The sequence below is a fragment of the Ursus maritimus genome, unplaced genomic scaffold, assembly GCF_017311325.1.
Source record: "Ursus maritimus isolate PB19 unplaced genomic scaffold, ASM1731132v1 scaffold_31, whole genome shotgun sequence".
Classification (NCBI taxonomy): Eukaryota; Metazoa; Chordata; class Mammalia; order Carnivora; family Ursidae; genus Ursus; species Ursus maritimus.
Genome location: NW_024425675.1, coordinates 20,951,116 through 20,964,604, shown reverse-complemented (window position 1 = coordinate 20,964,604; position 13,489 = coordinate 20,951,116). Strand labels below are relative to the sequence as shown.

The window sequence follows — 13,489 nt, the reverse complement described above, 5'->3', positions numbered from 1 at the left end:
TTCCTGCTGAGGGGCAGAAGACAAATTTTAAAACATACGTTGCAGAAAAACAAAAGCCCTGGACGTAGGACTTCATGAGCCCCCTTGAGGGCCAGTGGGACCAGTTTCAGGGAAGGGATTCCTAACTGGCCTAGAAATGTAAAAGGCTAATAACTAGAGGATGTGATGGAAACCATTGCTCTGAACCTTCCTTGTAACTTCAGAAATAAGACAAAAGACACACGGATTTGAGATGGAACTCTCTAGCAGGGAGGGTGATTCCACGAGCCACACCTAGGACCAGTGTGGTCACCTTTCAGGGGTGCCTCCTAGCTCCTGTCTTTGGCTGATGAGCTGGTCTTCGGTGGAGCCCTGCATGGCCCCCGAACCCCCCCCCCCCCCCCCCAGGTGAGCGGTNCAGGGAGCTACAGCACAGGGCCCTCGACAGCTGCCTCTACAAGAACTCCGAGCTCTAACGCTCCAGGACGCAAAACAGGTGCTAGGGAAATGGCGACAATTCTTTCCCCCTCTGGCTCGGCATGTCTACAGTCCAAATTTCTTTCTGGCTGAAATTTGGCCTTTGGGTCAAGTGCCAAAGATTTCATGGCAATTTGCTTTATACAGTGAATGAGGTCTACATGCACTGTTTCTAAGTAAAACGGTATTTTTAAATTCACCATCTTTTTGGAGAAGGGAATCTGGAGGTAAATATACCTGTAAAACAAATACCCACACGGCAAGATATCTCTTTAGTATAAACCCTTATTTTCATATGTTGGTTTCGTACGAAGTGGAGGGCGAGTGTACTAGGAGCCGAATCAAGTGTATGATAGGAAGTCTGTTCGCGGCTGGCTGCCACAGCGTGCCAGAACACTAGACCCCGCAGCTTAAAATCATCTGGGAAAACAGTTGTTAGGTATCACGTGGGTCACTGGTTACTTTGCGTTTCTCGCCTTTTAATTAGTCATTTTGTCACTGTGTTGACACAGTCTTTGTGAAAGGTCTTTCTCTCCTAAGAGTTCACAGACCATTTGTACTTACTCGGTTACACACGGCTATCTTTGGGGGAACCGATGTCACAAATGATTTGATCTAATAGGTCAGAGCTATCCTGTCTCCCAAAACAACTTTTTCATCTTCTGAGCCGCTGAAGGCCTAATTAATGTTGGCCTTCCCAACTGCTCCCTCAGTGCTGGAAAGAGCTGTTCTCCTTTGTTCTGCATCTAAGCAGGGCACATTAAAATAAATGACGCTTCGAAACTCTATATATTCACATCGAGCTTATGAGGAAAAAAAATGAGGGAACTGCTTCTTTATAGTGAAACAATGAACTCACTGGTCATACGCTGGACTTTTAAAAGGTAACGAACGAGTCAACTCTCAAAATGATTTCTAAAAATCTTAACGCCAAATTGGAGGCTTGATTATCACATCTGACAAAGTATATGAAAACTGTTCGGATATGACGGGAAAACTTCACAGAACACCCACACTTTGCAGGAACCTGAAATGATACGTGGATCTTTGAGGGAGGTCAACAGAAGGAGTTACGTGTGCTAATGAACAGTGTGACTAACAGGAAAGTCTAGGCAGTGAAATCTGGCTCTGTGTCTTCCGTGTTTTCTCTCCTGGTGTCAAATATATGACCTACAACAGAGACAAGACAATGAAGGGGGGCCTCTTCTCTAAAGGAGGGTTGCACACTTTTCTATGACGGGGCTAGAGGCAAGGAGGCCGGGTCGGTGGAGAACCTCGCTGATGAAGTATCTGTTTCACGTTTAAATCACTAATTTTTCAGCCAAGGCTTTAGTCGTGAGCCATTTTAGCCACTGGAAGTCTGTACTGATTATTTTTACAGGGAAGTCCATGGCTGTGTGTTACTATAGGAGTATGTCCACATATTGTCCAGGAATAGAATATGGCTAAATAAAATACGGTTTACCTGTAAGAGAGAACATGATGCAGCTATTAAAATAATGTGTATGAAGATTTGTGAAAAGTGGAAAATGCTTGTGAGGTTAAAAAAAAAAAACTCTCAGGAAATAAAAATGTTATGTATTTGATCTCCATTGTGTAAATAAAGTAGAAAAGTCTGGGGGAAAATACCCACTAATGGTTGTCTCTGAGTGTAAAATTAATTTATATTTTCTTCCTTTACTTTTGTTAATTGTTTAGAGGTATGTGAAAGGTTGCTAATTTATGACAAAAATTGCTAGGCCCAGGTGAGCTCTGCACCGCCCTCTTTCAAATTAAGAAGCCTCCTTTGTAAATTTTAGAAAGCACTGTGTCGATTTTACTTCCTTTGTACTTTTTCTGCTCTCCGACACGTGTTCCCCAGTCCTGGGTGGTTTCTCAGGGTTATCAGAGCACGCTGTCCACACCCACCGGTCCAGCCTGCCTGACACGGGACCAGGGATCCCTGGGCGCGGGCATTTGTGCCCAGAACCTAACGATGCTGATTCCTGGCAGTTGCTCCAACCCTGGCAGGGGCGTGAGGGAAAAGGAACCGAGCAAACACGTTCCTCCGCCACGAAAGCGGTGCACGTTCTTGTGAAAACCAGACACGCGGCAGGTCGCTTAGTGCAGCGGCTGAAACAAGTACCGTGGACTGGCGGACCGGAACCCTGACCTGGTCAGTCCCGGTTCATCGACACACGTAGGGGTCTCCAGCCCTCTCCTCGCCCCTCCCCAGCACACACGGATTTGGAAGGAGGAAAAAGACTTTCAGCAGGTACTAAAAACTGTTGCTACATCTTTCAAAAGGACCCACTGTTGCCGACTAAGTTCCACAAGAGGAGGAAGGTCTAGCAGTGAATCTCAATGCCAGGGTGAAGCCACCTGTGCCGGAGCCGTGCCCTTCACCCCCGGGGCGGCCTCCTCGGGGCACAGGCGAGGTGGAAGGGTCAGGAGTGCTGCTGTGTTCAGAGACGCTGCCCAGACCGGGGATTTTACGTTAGAGGCGATCAAGACACGCTAGTCTAACCAAGGTGATCTAATTCCAATACTGTGACATTTGAGCACCGACCTGTGACTTCTTTTCCCCTTTTCTAAATGATAAACGGTATTAGTTATCATGCTGTTTAATAATCTGTATCAAATGTCAGTCGTCTAGTGAAGAGACCTGGCCTACTTTTACTGCGTCCGTCAGGACCTCACGGTCCCGGGCAAGATGTGGGAAAGGACTCCCGTGAGTTTCAGCTGCGGAGGACTTCAGGGAGGCTGACGACGGACATTCTAACTGAGAAGACGGACAGTGGAATGGAAGCCTAAAGGGATTAGTACATCCATTGACTCTTAGGATCTTTAGGAAACATGCAGAGGAAAGCTGGCTTTGGCTTAGGTGTAAGAAAGCTATGCGGTGTGAGGGCTGAAGTGGAGAGGCCGGGCTCCCGCCAGGCCACCAACCAGCTGTGAGACCTTGAGAGAGTCATTTAGTGTTTCTGGGCCTCAGGCTTTTTTACCTGTAAAATAAAAGGACTGGATAAAAAAAGAAGGGAGGGGACTAGATGATTTCTAACGTTCCTTCTTTCTCAGATTCCTTGAAATTCTTTTCAGTTCCATGAGGTGGTCCTACCATCCCGTGTTCAATTTCCTCATCTGAAACATCTCTCTGCCTCCATCTTCAGACAGGAAAATGCAAAGGTATTATTTCAAGGGGAATGGCTTTCAAATAAGAATAGCAGTACTGCTAACAATACCAAAGCCCACACTCAGGAACACTGCGAGGAAGGGCAGCACGTTGGCCCTGGGGAAGCCGGGGAGGAAGGCTGGACAGCACAGCCAGGACAGCCGGTTCCTCCAGACTGCCTCCTGAAACCAGTTTCATTACTGGTAGTACTAGTTCATGTGTTTACTGGGAGTGGGCCCGGCGTGATCAGAGCAAGGCTGATAGGAGCTGTCCTGATGGGCAAGGACACGATGGGAAGGAACAGTAGAGATCATGCATTTCAGTTACCTTCATTCATAAATGCGGAAACATAGCCAAACAAGCAGAGTTTTCTATTCCCTTTTATATGATGGCCACACATGGTCAGGGCTTGACGTGAGCAGAGCTTTCTTGCACTAGGGGCCACAGTTCATTTATGTGACCATCGGTCTGTTGCTTAGCTACGGAGTGACCGAGAAAGCTGGGCATCATTTACGCGGTCGGGCTTTCTCGTTGTCCTGACTTGTGTCTGTCCCTCCGCTGGGAACTCTGCTCTCCTTGCCATCCCGGGACAGGGGCTCCCAGCACACACGCCACCCAGCAGGGCTTCTCCACAGACTAGCTCCTCCACTTAGATTTGCCAGATTTTATTTAAAACTTATCACCCTACACCTGGAGTTAGGCTTTATCACTTAGAGGGTTTTTTGGGGTGTCTGGGTCTTATGGGCAGAAAATCGTCAGGCTGACTTTGGAGGGCGGTCACTAAAGAATCCCGCCAGCAACTGAGGGAGTGAACCGTTGCATGGCTTAGGGATCAGGCCCTGTCCCTTGGGCTCTCAGGTATGAGCCCACAAGAGGCAGGAGGCCAGGGCCGGAGTCAAATATCGTGAAGTTAGAGTCATGTCTGTGGCTTCCCGCTGCAGATGTTGCAGGAAATGCCCTATCCGGCGGGTCTGCCTCTAGGACGAGGAACACGCACCCACGCTAGAGGGACTGGCTTATTCTGTCACTTGCCCTACTGGCTGCGTGCCCGTTATATGAAGAGCCATGACTGCCTCTCAAAACCCGTTTTGGGGGAGGTGGACAAGGACAGAATGGACATGAATTTTATCATAAACTGGTGATTATTCTAGAAAGCAGTATCATTTCATGTTAAAGTCCCCTTAATGTCCACAGGTTTGGGGAGGCACGATGTTGTGACACTAAGTTCTTAGGACTTGCTGTTCTGAGGCTCTTGAGAATATGAGACAGTGTGAAAAATGGAGCTTTTCAGACGCAGTGTAAAAATATCTCTGAGCACAGGGCACTGAGAACCTCTGGTTACTAGGGTGCGGGCCAGAAGCCGTTCGCTCAAGCATCTGCGTCTCTGACGTTACAAACATTTTCAATGCAAATATTTTCATGTGCTGTATTTTCCAGCGGGTGATGAAAATGTAAATGTGTTTTACCTGTTGGTGGTAGGGAAATGCTGTCCAGTCTTTCATCACCGTCGGCTACCTCTGCTGGTTACAAACATAAAACACAGATCTCATTAGTTTCAGGGAGCACATTCATTTTCCTGATACAGTAATACGATTTAAAAAGTCCAGTAATGCATAATAGTTTCAACTTTCTTCCCCCTTTTCAGCTTCAGTTTGCTCACATTACAGATTTTAGTAGCAGTAAAGTATTTTTTAAGATAATGGTATAAAATCTTTTTTCCTGCAATAAATTTCTTTTTGGTATCTTATGAACTTTATTCTGTCAACCCATGATGATTTCAGTCCATTTTTCCTTGTTTCCTGAGGCTTAACTATCCACCCAGAATCTGGGGGGAATTGTTTCAATATGATCATGGAAGGACAGAGGTCAGTGAATCCCTGTGGTAGAATTTTCCCTTGTCATCCCCAGAACCATCCCTGTGGGGGAGGCTTAGGAAATCCTGAGAACCTCTCTTTGGAGATGACTGGAAACTCAGATCCTAGAGGTGCCCGTCTACAATTGGCATCAATTTAGTCGTAAAGAAAATCAGAAGGAATAAGTGTATCTTCAAAAGATTCATCACGCCTGTGTTTCAAAATGCAAACCTTTGCTCATGCCTGATATGTTCTAATCTCCTTAAGAGTTTTCCAGAGGTAGCTCCTTCATTCACAGAAAACCTTCCACCAAGTACAAAAAAGAAAGTGCTCCTCTGTCTCCTGATAACTGATGGGCTCGTCAGTCTCCCCAGCATGCTGGGAACAGGTCAAAACATTTCATCAGGGCCATTTGGATCCTTTCACCAGTTGCTCCCTGCATCCCCGGGCGTGTGAGGCCAGGCACATGGGGGCTGCCGTTTGCCATCACGTTCGAATGCTGAGTCGGTGGGAAGCAAAAGTAATACCACGCTCCTGTTTTCACTGCTGTGGCTTTAAACACAATCAGGGGCAGATACGGCTAGCAACATTCAAAGGCTTCCACTCGGGTTCATTCTCTAACACCTTGTCCTCAGATTGCTACACCCTGGCATCAGTGAAAGGCCCATTGTCTGCTGACCGGCTAAATCCACCACAGAGAAAACGCCGAGAGAAGACACGAGAGTCAAGCCCGGTCTGGGCTGGAGAAGAGTTTCTGCTCTTCTCTAAAATGATGTCGTAGGTGACTATTTAATAACATAGAACATGGGGTTCAAGCGCAAGGATAAAAAGATTAAAAATTTTAAAATAGGCTTATAGATAAAATACAGGACATACTAAAATGTTAACAGAGTTTTACTCTGGAGGAAGGCTTACAGGCGTTTCAAATTTCATTCTTTGAGTTTTTAAAACCACTTTATATATTCACAAAATAATGAACATATGTCATCTTTATATTGAGAAGACACTATTTTCTTCTAATTAGTCTGAGTAAATTTGAATCAGGAGATGAACTACTTTCATTGTCTAGGATTTAAAAAAATTTTCAGTAATGATAACAATAATAGCAACAACAGCCACCACCATTTATTAAATATTTACCATTTACTGAGCACTTTGCATTTATCATGTCATCTAACTCTTAGAAAACCCTACAGGGTAGGTAGGTTATTCCGCATTTTCACAAAGGAAACAACCGAGACAGACAGAGGTTAAGAGACTAAGGTGATACGGGGCGCCCGGCTGGCTCAGTCGGAAGAGCGTGGGGCTCTTGATCTCTGGGGTTGTGGGTTCGAGCCCCACGCTGGGTCTAGAGATTACTAAAAAAACAAACAAATAAGTAAACTTAAAAAAAGGGGAGAGATTAAGGGAATGCGTCTAGTAAGTGACACTGCCAAGGCTGTGAGTCAAGTTCATGCCTGGGCTCTTAATCTCTTTGCTATGAATAGTCCAGATGTATATTGCATGCATCGCTGTGAGCTGATTTTTAAAATCTTCAACTTCTAGTTCATTTTAGACTTTAGTAACTTTCTCTATATGTATAATTACCTTCTCTTTAGTTGTAACAAAGCCCCTTCCTTTGTAATTTAGCAATCCTTACTTTTAAAAACCAGGCCTATGCAATCCTATGCTCTAGTAAAAACAGAATGTATACATCTGAAAAATATACAAATTATTGTATGCAAATTAGCGTAGGCTGGCTGCACAAACAGGGCCAAGTGTCACGGTGAAGAACACGGCTGTATTCCTTAAATTTAATTATAACATCTGTCTGTAACAACAAGCTCATAGTCTTTCTTCTCAGGTGACAGTCAAGTTGTGAAATTTAGAAAAGATTGAGCAAGTCCAATAAAAATTTAATAGCAGTGACAGCTTTGCTCTTAGATCTAACACAAATAAAAAACTGTGGTTTCAAGCTCTGAGGAAATAACCTAATGAAAATGATTAAAAATCCACACCGGGAAAGGAATCATTCCAGTTACAGGAGGAAATTATTACATGTGAGGAGAGCCCCAAATGAATTTCTACTTGGACTCGCATAACTACCTTTCAGATCTGTGCGGGGCACTTCTCCTTCCTACAGGCAGGGTGGGCTTCCTTCAGCGGCGAGCTGATGAGCTCGCCCAGTTAGAGTCTGAACCTAATTCCAGGAATTGCGCCAAATATGATAAATCAGGTTGAAGACGTGGAACACCTATGAGACACTGTTCGTATTATCATTGGGACTGGGAATAATTAGGACAAAAGAACATGAGCGGGAGCAACGTTACTGATCTTGGCCTCTCAGTTCCTATCAGCCTCGGGAGGGAAAGGCAAGGGTCCCGTGTCGGTGTTGCTTGAGAAGAATGAAGTGTAACAGTATTGGACAAAACTGGAAGATAAAGCCTATTTGGCAGGTCACCGCTGATGTGCTGTCCCTTGGTCTAGGTTGGTCTGTAGGTCAGGGTTAGGTTTGCCCCTGGGCCACCTGCCCCTTCTCAGATGCAGAAGGAACCTGCTAAGAAGGCAGAGAAGTGCCAAGGGGCCCGTCACAAATCTCTAGGGAGACCGTCTAAATGCAGTGGTCAGACGTGAAGAAGCCCCGCATCGAATATGGTGATGACTACGGAACAGGGCAGACAATGTCCTGGGCCCGCGAGAGGCTCCCACAGGAAGGGAAGGGGAGGGAGGGCAGCTGTCTACAGTTTGGATCCCACTCTGCAGAAGCAGGTGTGCGTGTGTGAAATGCGTGTGTCCTGTGAATTACTAATACAGACGCTGGGATGGTTAAGAAATGTGTTCACGGGCCAGTCTGTGGGAAATAGAAACAGGAATGTGGAGGAAAGTCCCCACTGTGTGCATGTGCGTTTGCCGGGGGAAAGCAGGGAAGGGAATGGAGACCTGAGCTCATCGTAATTGGTCTCAGCATCTGACACTAGGAGGAAAAAAAACAGGTGTGCTTATGTATAAAAGATATAGCATGAGGAAACAAAATTTTTTTTTATCAAATATAAATTTATATCAAGATCAGCTTTTTTCCCCATCAGCTTACAAATAGATTTTCCCCTTTGTTTGTTAAAAAATGAATGGTACAAAGTCTGTATGTTGAAGATGTTTCCACACTACCTTACAATGAGGAAACAAAATTTAAACCCAACCCCCTATTTTAGTCACGTGGGCTATTTCCAGTGTTAAAAAACACAGTCCAACTGAGTAAATGTGAAGATCTAGTTGGCTTTGGGAAGTGATTCAGGAATCAGGCCGCATCCCATCCAGCAAATAAGAGGGGAGCTCCAAAGGGCTCCGGCAGAGCATTAAGGTTTTAAAAGACAAGACTCGAAAGTCATAAACAGAAAAAAAGGATTATAGTGGGTAAGGCCACCTTCCTTTGGGGACAAAAGGGTCTTATCAGGGGGATTACCTCATCTGGCTCTGGGAGATGGAGAGATGGAGAGGGTCCATGTGACAGATTCCTTTATTGGTGCCAACCAGAAAACTGCCGACTGACCAGTTAAGACTATGTTCCCTGGGGAGGTTGAAAGTCTGTCAGGTTAGGTATTACACTACAGTTTGGTGATGTGACCTAGCACAAGAGACTCCATTTTGGGCCTGTGGTTTTCCTTTTAACACCAGAAAGGCTGTTTCTGTGTCTGAAAATAGCCTTCCGCAATACACTCGATACAGACTCCATATTCTCTCTACTTCTCATGTCTTCTACTTTCGAAGGCTCCTCTTCAAACCTAAACTCTTCAGGTCCCCCAGGGACTTGTAATCATTCTCCTCAGCTAGAGGCACGTGTTCTGTCACACAAAGCCCTCCTCTTCCTCCCTCTGAGTTGGCTCTGTAGTTCCTGAATTAGTAGCATCAATACTCTGGATTTATACAGTTCTTTCCCCTCAAGCTCCCAAGTTGCTCCAAGTGTTTCTCACACCCCCCCACCCCCTGTGGAGCTCACAGACTCCAGGCGGCTTCTGGGATTCTCTGTGGAGGAACTGAAGTGCACGAACACGCTAACCCACCTCCGGCTAGAAGCTGCTGGTGTCCTTGGGACCCGTGTGTGCAGCACCAGAAGGTCGCCAAGTGGCTGGTTCTTGGGGTACTTTGGCCTTGCCCTCTCTTTTGGGCTTACAGAGTACTAAATTCAGGTCTCTTCACTATGGCAAATTTTAGATTTCTCTCAGGCCTGATTATTCGACTTAGCCTCTCTGGTTTTGGGGCATCAACAATTTCCCCAATAGGTAAATGAAGTTCCTACATACCCAAACAGTCAAGATCGCCAACTTATACTTACTAGCAAAGACACCACTCAGGCTTCATAAATGAAGTCTGACTTGGGACATAAAACTGAGGAGACACAGCACCCAACACGGCATCAGAGCTCAATGAGGGGTTCTTTGATGTGTATTCTACTGGGCAGTTGTCTTGGTAACACCTGTCATTCAACTGTGACCCTTCCCCCCCAGCCCGTTCCTGGAGCCTGAAGTCTAAGGAGGCTGAAGTAATAAAAGGGGGCCTTTGCGAGGCAAGGAAGGCTGAGGCAGAAGACCTTCAGCATAAGAAGGGGTGAGAGACCCACTAGGGGAGTTAATCTTCCTAAGTGTTATTCAGTTAATCTACCCTGAGTGAGGTCAGGCCACTGTGACTCAAGACTCTGAAAGTTTGGGGGAAGAAGGGAGAAGAGAGGACTCAGGAAGGGACTAAGGAGTAGGATGCAGGGAAGGAAATGAGAGAACACGCCTGAGGAGGAGGGAGGAAGGGGCACTCGAGGACGACCATGTGAGAGGCCACAGGAGTCCCCAGGAGTCCTAGGCACTTCGTCCCCAGGGACAGAGCTCAGGGATGTTGCCACCCTGTGGGTCCTGGGGGGCATGGAATCAGTATTCGGATGTCAGGTAAGGAACTGCTAGAATATTATCCAGGATCTCATGTGACCAGGACGAACTAAACAGTAAGACCTTTGCGTGGTGGATTATGGACTCTTCTCTTCCACTGACTGATTTGTTGGTTCAGTCGACAAATATTCTTGTGTGCCTGTGATGGACCACACACTTGGGACAGAAACACGACTCAGATGCAGACCCTGCTCCTGGGGATCTCATGGTCAGTGGAAGAGACAGGAGTGCCACTATTCTGGAGGCAGAAGACCAAAGAGCTGGGGCCGCCTACGAAGGCTCCAGGAGGAAGGATCCTTTATGATCTGTGACAGGAGGAGGTGCTGTTTCCGAGGCAGAGAGCCCAGCAAGGTTCAGAACAGGGAGGCGTCCGGTGAGGCTGGGGCAGGAGAAGGGCCGGGGCCCTCTCGAGGCCCGTGGCAGGAGGAGGAGTGGGCGAGGAGTGTGGGGCTGGCTGTGATGCTGAAGGGGGTGTGCAGACGGGATTGTATTTGGGGAAGACAGGAAGCGAGTGGAAGTATCTAATTCTCAGAGAATGAAGTCTAGGATCTTGGGACACAGCCACGTCTGCAGCAGCACACTGGTGAGCCATCGATGGTGGGATGGTTCAAGTCCTGGGTGAGGCGTCAGAATAACAACAGCATCAAGAATGGAAAGCAAGCCCCTGGGTTTCGGAGGCAGGCCCCGGAGGAGGCAGCGGCTGTGGACTAGCCCTAAGGCAGTGCGAGAGAAGGGGAGGAGAAGCAAAGACAGGCAGGCCCCAGAGCCCAAGGGAAGAGAGCCCTTGGAGTCAAAATCAACAAGCAGGTCAAGTGGAGTGTTACTGTAAACAGAAAGCGAATCTGATCATTCCACCAATGCAGCAGGAGTTTCTGAACGGGGGTGGGGCCGGAGGGCAAAAGGCAATGGGTTCTGAAGTGAACAGGGACGGGGAAGCCAACTCAGGCAATGCAAACCCTTTGGGAGGAAATTTGACCAACACTGTCCAGGAGAAAAAGACAGTGGTGGTTTTAAGAAATGGCAGGGATAAAGCAATAGTTCTGCTTTGTTTGGGGCTGGCAAAGGGAAGGAGGATAAGGGCATGAACATTTTTTGAGCATTACGTGTCAGTTCTATATTAGTGGCAATACTTACATTGTCTGATTCTAACTCTGAAAACAGCCCTGAGGCAGGTATTCGTCTTGTTACATAAACGGAGAGCCTGAGGCTCAGAGAAGGTCCCAGGAATTTGGGAGCTAGGGATTCTGACCTGTTCTTCCCACTGTGCCCCTGCTGCGTTTATTTGCGGTGATTTGTAGATGAAGAGAAAGAGGCAGAGGAAAAGGAGAGACCTGGGGGAAGGGCGAGTGTATGATTTATTTAGCATGCAAGCCCGAAAACCTGCGCAGGCGCAAAGGGCGTCAGTAGCAGTTATGCTGGGACGACAGAAGCAGAGGGGACTGCAGGGCACGGCGGGCTGCTTGGCCCCCTGACCTAGGACCCCCCCCCCCAGTGCTGCTGCAGAGAACGCAGGCATTTTCAAAAGGCACATTAGCTTAGTTTATGGGGACATTTACGTATGACGTATGTCTGGAACCTCATGACAACTGCGAAGCAGGCTTTCTCTAGCTGTCTGCTTCGTGATGGAGACCCTGAGGCCTGGGAAGCTGGAGTGACTTGCCCGAGGTCCAGGGCTGTGAAGAGCAGAGAGACCTGAAAGCCAGGTCTGGACTCCACTACAACCGACTGCCTGATGCGACACTACGTTTCTACCAACGACAAATAGCAGTAGTCACTGCTCTTTGTGAAGGGCATCAATTCGTATAAAAGGAAGCAAATGGGGGAAAAAAAAGAGGAAAGGAAGATTTCAGTTAAAAAAAAATGGCTGTGGCTAAATACTTTAGAGTTCTGCTAGCTACTTTACAGAAGAGAGCTGTAAGGTTTTTCAGCCTGGAGATGCACGTGGTTCCTTGCTGCCCATGTCCCGCTGCATCGAGGGCATTCCCAGCCTGTGCCAGGAGCTCTCCCCGGGGGCCGCTCCCTGTTCCCCACGCTGCGAGTTCACACAAGGGATCTGGCAGAGACCCAGGCCCCCGCATGAGCGCTGCTGTTCCCCGGGGCCTCGGCACCAGGCAGCCGTGTGGCAAGCAGTCAGCGTCTGGAGCGCGGCCCCGAGGGCTGCGCTCTCCAGCTACAGAAGCACCGAGGCTCTTAGCGGGCCAGGCGTCCTGAGCTTTGATCGGAATTGTTTGTTTGTTTAAAAAATAGCGTCTAGAGGTTTGTGGCCTCCTAGGGATGATGATTCTTACATGATGGCAGAAAACGGACCTCAAAGGAATTCTTCACTGGTAAATGGGCCCACTGTCATTTGAGACCTCAAATCACCAAACCTAAATAATCATAATTCAACTGGTATTCGCATTCCTGGGTAAAATCATCTCAGAACTGCCAAAGCCAGATTTGAAAAATATCTATTTGACTTAAAACCCCTTTGCCTATTTCATGTGGTGTTGCTGATAGGAGGATTGTTGTTTTGTTTTTTTGGTTTTTTTTACCTCAAGCAACTGGTACTTTTTATAAAGTCGTGCAGATCGAAACAAGCAAAACTCAGCAGCAAACAGAAGCGACCACAAAAGAGAGACCCGGCTTCACAGGTAGGACACACGAGGCCACGAACCAAACGAGCAACCTTCTTGGCCTGACATAATTTTTACTATTTAATCTTCAGGTGAATTTCGAACCGCACTCGAATAAGACTTTAAAATGCAAAACCACGGCACATTCTATGGAGCTTTTCCTTCAACAGACCAAAGACAGCAAAGTGCCCTAGAGCGGGGACTGTACTTTGACAAAGCTAGGAACTCAGTGAAGGGCTGCTGGCGATCCTTTTCTGGCGGCTGATTCATACCTGAGCCTCTTTTTAACCTTCTTCTGGCCAGTTTGATTTGATCCTGCAGGATCTGTACCCAGTCTCTCGGGCCAGGAAGTTTATCCACGTGGTGAGCAGTGCAGTATTTTTCTGTGAAAACTGAGAGAAAATATGAAATGTCGTTAAATACTTTCACAAATAAACCACGCAGATCTGAAATAGGAATATATCCCAAGAAGAAAAAAAAGTGTCTTTCTGGAAAGCCTAAGTT

The 13,489-nt window shown here is 47.0% G+C and overlaps 1 protein-coding gene across 9 annotated transcripts in view; it reads right to left on the bottom strand.

Moving 5' to 3' along the window:
- Positions 1-13,489, bottom strand: part of BEND7 (BEN domain containing 7) — a 90,932-nt gene that overhangs the window by 13,306 nt on the left and 64,137 nt on the right. For 3 of the 9 annotated variants that reach the window (XM_040645391.1, XM_040645397.1, XM_040645396.1), the window contains 2 exons: positions 13,258-13,377; positions 5,074-5,127 (listed from right to left, as the gene is read on the bottom strand). In XM_040645391.1, coding sequence (XP_040501325.1) covers positions 5,074-5,127; positions 13,258-13,377 — 174 coding nt within the window. Of the gene's footprint in view, positions 3,600-5,073; positions 5,128-13,257; positions 13,378-13,489 lie in introns of all 9 variants that reach the window. The other 6 variants (XM_040645394.1, XM_040645398.1, XM_040645393.1 and 3 more) reach the window with 6 other exon arrangements.